Here is an 8,488-nt window from a genome sequence, read left to right on the forward strand (position 1 = left end):
CGGCAGTCACGGTCGGCCAGCGCGCGCCCGGCACGCGCGCCCCCACGGCCTCGGCGCGCGGACCCGGCTCTCAGGCGCCGCGCGAGAGGCCCCTACTCACTGAGCGCGCGGCCCGTGCGCCCCCGAGCCGACCGCATTCCTCAGTACGTGGCACCCTTGGAAAGTGCCTGTCTGGTCAATCGAAGAGTTCTCGTTTCGACAAAAAAAATTCCCTCAGAAATATGCATAGCAAGGCAGTGAAGGGGTTTGCACTATGAAGTGGACTGATGGTGGTCCGACCAGGTCAGAACGAACATGTGAGTAGTTGGATCTAAGCAGGCACTGTTAAGGACAGTCGCATCCGGGCCCTCCTGCCGCAAGCTGCCCTCCCAGCCAAGGGTCCTTCAGGTAGGAGGTCCTGGGTGACTTTGGAAGTCCGCAGGGTGTCATTGCAGATACTTTTTAGCTCCAGGCCCGGTGGCTAGGTTGGTTCTCTCCTTTCCAATCGGAGACCTCTGCCGCAAACATGCTCCGCCAGATCCTCAGTCAGGCCAAGAAGCATCCGAGCGTAAGTTCGTGACCTCTCTCCTAGTGTTTTCCCTTGTCCTCCTTGCGTCGGGGTGCACCTCTTTCTGTTCCCTGGGAGCGTCCTCATTTACAGCCACTTACCGTCCGTCAGACCAGACCCTGCCTCTCCTAGTGTTTGTCATCTTAGTTGCCCCAGGCCTCTGTGACCCTCTACGCCATGCATTGTGGGGTTTTGTCTGACAGGCGGAAGGTGACAGACACTGCTAGGAAAAAAAACCTAGTGAATATTGGAACAGTCTGGTGGCCGCGCTCTTTTGCAGGTTGTGCGGTCCAGGAGGGATAGATATGCGCTGTGTGGGTCAGAGACTAGCATAGGTCAGGTTCCCTATGTGTTATACCATCTCTGGAGGGTCTTGTATTCACCGCATTGCACCATCAGGCCTTTTGGTAAATAAGAGGGGTCCGTGATCTTGGAATCCTCACTTTGTCTGGACGTCGTTGCATTTGGGGAAATTTCGTAGTGCGGAATTTAATTGCAGTTAAGTTCTTTCGCATCTCATTTTCCCTCAGCACATCAACGTGCTGTAGAGCTAAAAGTCTATGCAATCTTTCATCTGTCTTAAATCCAGTTCCCTAAATACGCAGCAAGAGCATTGGTAGCATTACGTTTTCAGAGATAATGCTTAAAGCCAGTATTTGTAATAGATACGTTTACTTATTCAGACTCTATTTTTCATACATCTTTATGGAGGCACCCTTAAATAATTTGCAAAGAATTTGTTTTTCAAGCCCCAGGGTAAAGGAAGCCAGAAAATTTAATGGGAATCACATGTAAATATTAGAGAGGTGAAGAAGACTCGATACATTTTCTTGGAAATTTAAAAATGTGCCTGTAATTTGCTCCACATTAAAAAGTAAGACACTTAAACCAGAGTCATCTTAGCATCCTTTCCAAATTCCATTTCTTTCTTTAGAACACAGTTATAAGAAGTCTTACCTCAATGTAAGATCTACTTTATTTAAATTTTAAGACAAAACAGCCCAATAACAGTTTGAGACTTGGAAATCGATGTGCAGAAACTACTGTAATCTCTCGTTGGCCAGTGTCTTAAGTATTTGAAGATGGTTATTCTATTTTGTGTTTGGTTCTAGTTGATCCCCCTCTTTGTATTTATTGGAACTGGAGCTTCTGGAGCAACACTGTATCTCTTGCGTCTGGCATTGTTCAATCCAGATGTTTGGTAAGTACTTAAAAATGTTTAAAACTTTGATAGCTGATCAAGGCAGTTTAGGAGCCACAGTCTTTGTAGGGCGATAACATCAGGGTAGTAGAAAGAATCTTACATTTACAGTCATACAATAACTTCAGATCTCAAATCTGCTGTTTTCATTTACTTTTTCTGGTTCATGAAATTATCTAATTTCTCTGAGTCTCGTTTTCTCTTTGGTAAAGTAGAACTGCTAATACCAAGTCTTGTAATGTTTTGAGGATTGACATAATAATAATTGTTTTTATAAAATAATCATCGTTCTTGGCACATGTAAATGTTTTTTGCCTGCACTTGCACATTTGCAGTTGAAAAACAATAGACAATCAAAAGATTGATTCATCATTATTCTATGCACTTTTCTATATATCACTTTATTAGTGAAATGGAAAGCTTTTGTGAAAGCCAGGTAAAAAGTATCTTGTGATAGGGATTCTGTGTTCTACCTTTTTTCTAGTTGATTACATGAGATTGCTTATTATAGATCCTCTACCTGTTTCAGCTTCGTAATGAAATAACACTGTACTTCATCTAATAGAAAAAAAGATTGAGCTGTTCAAGATGTATTCTTAAGTACAAAACACTACTTTAAATAGTGCTTTATTATTATAACAGTCGTAATGTTTTATTTCTTTTAGTTGGGACAGAAATAACCCAGAGCCCTGGAACAAACTGGGTCCCAATGATCAATACAAGGTAAACTACAAAATTGTTTTAAAGTTGTTAGAAATTGTGTTGTAATAAGTTTTGTTGTGGGGTGGGTTTTCTTGAAACTGGATATATGAGTAAAATTCCATTATATTGAACTTTAAAGAGCTGTTAGGTAGTTCTGTGAAATGAAAATGATATATTGCTCTAATAAATATTTTTTGCTAGGTATTTTATTGCTAGTATAAGAAAAGAAGGAAAAATAGTATAGCTATCATTTACCATTTTCTTAGTTCTTAGATAGTCTAACACAGTGTTCTCAAACTTCATTATACATAGAGCTTGTTGAAACACAGATTCCTCAGCTTATCCCCAGAGATTCTGATTCAGCTGGTCTTTTGTGGGGCATGAGAATTTAGAGTGGTCTGTGGAACTACTCTTCCAGAGAATGATTTCATGGACTGAGACCATTTATTGATTCCCCAAACATAACCTTCCTTATGTGTAAAAAATTTTGCATACAAAGACCCTGCACAGCATCAAAACCAAGGGCAGGCCAGGCACGGTGGCTCATGCCTGTAATCCCAGCACTTCGGGAGGCTGAGGTGGGCAGATCACTTGAGATCAGGAGCTGGAAATCAGCCTGGCCAATATGGTGAAACCCCATCTCTACTAAAAGTACAAAAATTAGCTTGGCATGGTAGTAGGTGCCTGTAATCCCTGCTGCTTGGGAGGCTGAGGCAGGAGGATTGCTTGAACCTGGGAGGTGGAGGTTGCAGTGAGCCAAGATCACGCCACTGCACTCCAACCTGGGCAACAGAACCAGACTCTGTCTAAAAAAAACCCAAAAAACCAAGGGCAGCTTCATTAAGATACCATACCATTCACATACCATACAGTTTACGTGTTTAAAGTTTATAACTCACTCAATGCAGTTTCCATAATATCAAGCCACTTCATCAAAAGAGAGTAACTGGCTGTTTGATTTATCACTCTGAAGAACAGGGTCCCCGATCAATGTGTGTCCAGCACTCCTTGACAGGTGTACATCTATGCTGCATTATCATTACTCATAGCAACGTTTTGTTGTTGTTGTTGTTGTTGTTGTTGTTGGAGACAGAGTCTCACTCTGTCGCCCAGGCTGGAGTGCAGTGGCGTTATCTTGGCTTACTGCAGTCTCCACCTCCCAGGCTCAAGTGATTCTCTTGCCTCACTCTCCTGAGTAGCTGGGACTACCGGCAGGCACCACCACACCCGGCTGATTTTTTGTATTTTTAGTAGAGATGGGGTTTTGCCATGTTGGCCAGGCTGGTCTTGAACCCCTGGCTTCAAGTTGATCTGCCTGTCTCAACCTCCCAGTGTTGGTGTTACAGGCGTGAGCCACTGTGCCCACAGCCTGATAGCAACTTTTAAGATCACCCTTTGTGGATTTCACATTTTCCGCTTAACATGATTATAATTTGGCTTCTAAATCCTTCAGTAGATCTCCTTACAAGAAGAAAATAAAAATGCAGTGGCTAAGCTGAAACATCTATCTCATCTGTGTTATATTTTGCCTCTAAAAAGATAAACAGGCATCCTGATTTATTTTTATGTCTTATGAATTTGTTTAAACTAAGTCCATTCCAGAGAAAATAATTCCACATACAAGAAACTTTAAAAAAGTAAACAAAAAAAACTAGCAGGCTTTGGTTCTTCCACCAAAGAGCGTATTGGAATCTATGGGTGTGTGTAGTTCAAAAAGTGTAACAGATGATTCTGATAATGCAGCCAGTTTACTACTGTTCTGAAATACCACAACACATGCCAGTATGAGGCCTTGGGAACCGAAAATGAAATGTTGCTGCAACAAAAACCGAATGTGTGTGGCATAGCTTGGGCTGTTAATAGCTATGACACTGATATCAGTGTCTGGAAAGATGAAGAGTGTCATGTTATGAAATGACAGAAATGAAAAGGAACCAAATCCAGAAACTTGAGAACCTGGAATAAATGAAACCTACTTAATACTTTTTCTAAACCCATTCAGGTAGACTAGATTATTATCTCCATCATTCACAATCTCTCACCTAAGAGAATTTGTTTTTCTGGCCCACTGACATCAGATTTGATTTGTGACTTGCTGTGGGAAATTATGAGTTGGAGGAAATGATACCTGCCACTCTTGAACCATTATGTGGTTCCTCCGTTCTTTTGCTTCTCTCATGAGACCAAAATCGACAAGTAAGGGCTACCCATTCACCTTAGAATTGGAATGAAAAATATATGGAGCAATCAACATACAAATGGCATGTAATGTGAGTGAAAAGTGAACTTTTATTGTTATAAGCCACTGAGATTTGAGTGTGTTAATTTGGGCTGCCATAACAAGGTACTGTAGACCAGGTGGCTTAAACAACAAATTTATTCCTCAGTCCGGAGGCTGGGAAGTCCAGATCAAGGTGCCAACCAATTCTGTTCCTCATGAGGGCCCAACCTAGTTCCATCTTCCTCACAAGATGGAAGGAGAGGAGTGAGCCCTCCTGTAAAGGCACTAGTTAGGGTGTTCCACCCTCATAACCTAGTTACTTCTCAAAGGCCCAGCCTCCAAATACCATCACATTGGCGTTTGAGGTTACAACATGAATTTTGGGAGAACATAAACATTGAGTCCGTACGTAGCAGAGGATTATTTGTTGCCATGCTATAATCTGGCAAAAGCTATGAATAAAACAGCAAGAAACAGGACCAAAATAAGATTTGAGCATTAAAGGCCCAGCAATACTTCTCAACTGAATAACAGTTGAAGCTCCGCTCCCCAAAGCTAAGATCAGAATATGTTGTACCTTCCCAGCTATTGTTTCAGAGACTCTCAAAGTAGCCAGCATTAAACTGAGAAAAAGAATAGAGGTAGGGAAGTTGAAAGCAGGTTTTAAAATTCTAGAGAGAATTTTGTATATGAAGCAAGTAAATCAGAAGCCTGCTTAGTTTTAAGAAAATTGGCAAAAATGCCATGAATGTGCTTTTGATTCTGCATGGGTGTAGGGCCTTGATCCTGCAAATCGTAGAACTTGATCTCAATTACCTCTATTATAAATTAAGAATGAGAAGGGTTATTGTGATAATTAACTAAGATATACATAAAGCATCTAGCCCAGTGCCTGGGCAGGAGCCCAACAGATGTTTATTTTCCTTTCCTTATTAATATATACCTGCAGACCCTTCTGTAAATTATTTCTAATATTTTGTTAATATGTTAGAGGATAGCACAGGTAGTTTCTTTTTTTTTTTTACCTTATTGTCTAGGTTAATTGTTTCTTAACACTGTCAGAACAAAGAATACTGCTTTATGGATTATTTATAATTTTCTGTCCATAAAAGTCTGTATCTGTCTGTATCTCAACGATAACTTGGTAATAAGCTTTACAACCTGAGGATTTTTTTTTTTTTATCAGTAAAATACATAAGAGTTTTTCAGAAATAAATAAGTTCGGGTATATTTGAAGAAATGAAAGGGGTTTGAAGAAAGAATACAGATTTGTGAACTTCATGCTTAAAAACCCTGAAGAAAATGTTTATCATTCTGAAATTGTGGTTCTTTTGGAGATAAATAACATTGTCTTCAAGTAATTATAGCACAACCTCTTTAGCATTCTTTGGCACAAGAATGAGTAAACCCAAGATTTTAGCCTTATTTGGGGTTGTGTACAAGCATTGATGTGTCCTTAGTAGAAACTCTGGGCCAGTTTTAAATATGTTGGTTTTTTTTTTAAGTTACTGAGAGAGGGAGTTTTTTTTTTTTAAGCAATCACAGTAAGATTTATTTCTAAAATTAATTTTAATTGATTATAAAGAAATGTTGGAAATTTTAAACAGCAAAAATACCGTATTATTTAAAAGCCATTACCAGAGGTGAAGTGTCAGTTTGATATTGAATATAGTCTGGATTAGGAAATCAGTGAGAGAGAGAGAAAATTTCTCAGAAGTTATATAAACCACAAAACAAAGCAGTACCTTATATTACTAGCCTCTTTGTTGCAGGATCTCTCCCTCTAAATTATAGCAGTTCATTCAGCAAGTAGGGAAGATAATTCTTGTTAATCCTCTATTCTGTTGGCAATTCTTCCATGTACTTAGTAGAGTTAAGGCAAAAACTTACCGAATTGGAAGTATGTATCAGAAGGAATTCTTAATTATTCACTTTGAAATAGAAGGATTTTCCGTATAGGTTCCAAGTAGTAGACTGTACTAACACTGCTTTTCTGAAATAAATTGAATATTTTTACCTGGCCAAAACTGTCATTGAAGGCCGGAATTTTAGGTACAGTATTTTTCTGTGAATGATTTTATGTTTTTAAATATTCTTTTAAAAATTCATATCTGTAATTGTGACCATAGAAAACCAAATACAAAGAATTCTAAAACCTTTGTACCATCTCTATGTATTTGAGATTACTTAAAATATCTTTTTTTCTGTTCCAAGTTCTACTCAGTGAATGTGGATTACAGCAAGCTGAAGAAGGAACGTCCAGATTTCTAAATGAAATGTTTCACTATAACGCTGCTTTAGAATGAAGGTCTTCCAGAAGCCACATCCGCACAATTTTCCACTTAACCAGGAAATATTTCTCCTCTAAATGCATGAAATCATGTTGGAGATCTCTATTGTAATCTCTATTGGAGATTACACTGATTAAATCAATAAATAACTGAAACTTGATATGTGTCACTTTTTTATGCTGAAAGTATGCTCTGAACTTTAGAGTATAGGAAATTAACTATTAGAATTTAAAGAATTTCTTGAATTTCTATAGTTTGAAAATACGACTTTAAGCTGCTTTAATAAAACACTTCCATTTTGTGTATAGACCGTTGGTAACTTCACTAGAGCATACATAACAACTGGAACTGGAAATTATACAAAAGTAAATTGGGAAGGATACTCAAGCATCTGACATTGACAAAACGGAAATCTTTGAGTTTCTCTTACTGGCTGTTGTTGAAGTGTGTGCAGTTTTTAACAATGGTTTTTACTTGGCATTCTCTTTGTTGCGATTTTCAAGGTTATAAGTTGCTTTGGTCCTAGGATTGAAGTTGAAATCTGAGTTTATCACTGCTAACCATGGTGCTAGTAGTCAAGAGATCTTGAGAATTTCGGCTGCTGAGTCTTTTCTTTTTTCTTTTCTTTTTTTTTTTTTTTTTTTGAGATATTCTCTGTCACCCAGGCTGGAGTACAGTGGTACAAACATGGATCACTGCAGCCTCGACCTCCCAGGCTTAAGTGATCCTCCTGCCTCAGCCCCTAAGTAGCCAGGACTACAGGTATGTGTCACCATGCCCAGCTAATTTTTGTAATTTTTTTTAGAGACAGGGTTTTGCCATGTTGCCCAGGCTGGTCTCAAACTCCTGAGCTCAAGCAATCCACTCTCCTCAGCCTCCCAGAGTGCTGAGATTACAGGCGTGAGCCATTGCGCTCAGCCATGGTGCAGGTTTTCAAAGGCCAGGAAGTATATTCATAATTTTAAGGTGGGGAATATAGCAAGTTTTCACATAGGTGTGTGTAAGTCATCACATCATAGAAACTTGAGGAATTTAGTGACATTAATTTTGGATTTTCATATAAAAGTATACAATTAAATGTTTACAGGGTAGTAGCAGCACATTTTAAATGTCAGGACTAAACTAAGTATTTGAATTACGTGGATTATCTCAAAAATTTTGAAATTTTTAAACGAGTTGAATTACTTGAATTCATTCTGTTAGTCAAATGGTGGATATTTGAACCCATGTAGTTTTGAATTTAGAGTGTGTAGAGTGTTTTCAGTTACGAGACTCCATGCTTTTAGCTCCTATGTGTCATGTATAATTTGAACCTCTGAGAGCAGGGTTTCTCAACCTTGCCACTATTGACTTTCTGAAAGACAGTTTGGTTTAGCAGACCATCCCATGCGTTTTAGCATGTTTAGTAGCTAACCTGGGCTCTGCCACTACAGACAAAAAGCACTCTTTCCCTCCAATTCCCACAGGCTATGAAAAAAATGGAGACATTACCAAATGTCCATTGGTGGGCAAAATTGCTCCATTCC

General features: G+C 39.1%; 1 protein-coding gene across 1 annotated transcript; it reads left to right on the forward strand.

Moving 5' to 3' along the window:
* Positions 1 to 367: 367 nt before the first annotated feature.
* NDUFA4 (NDUFA4 mitochondrial complex associated) lies at positions 368 to 7,122 on the forward strand. Its single transcript, XM_054496479.2, has 4 exons — positions 368 to 547; positions 1,660 to 1,748; positions 2,414 to 2,471; positions 6,886 to 7,122. The coding sequence occupies exons 1-4, from the start codon at positions 506 to 508 to the stop codon at positions 6,940 to 6,942; spliced, it is 246 nt and encodes an 81-aa protein (XP_054352454.1). The 5' UTR covers positions 368 to 505; the 3' UTR covers positions 6,943 to 7,122.
* The last annotated feature ends 1,366 nt before the right edge of the window (positions 7,123 to 8,488 follow it).

Source organism: Pongo pygmaeus, chromosome 6 (genome assembly GCF_028885625.2).
Source record: "Pongo pygmaeus isolate AG05252 chromosome 6, NHGRI_mPonPyg2-v2.0_pri, whole genome shotgun sequence".
Lineage (NCBI taxonomy): Eukaryota > Metazoa > Chordata > Mammalia > Primates > Hominidae > Pongo > Pongo pygmaeus.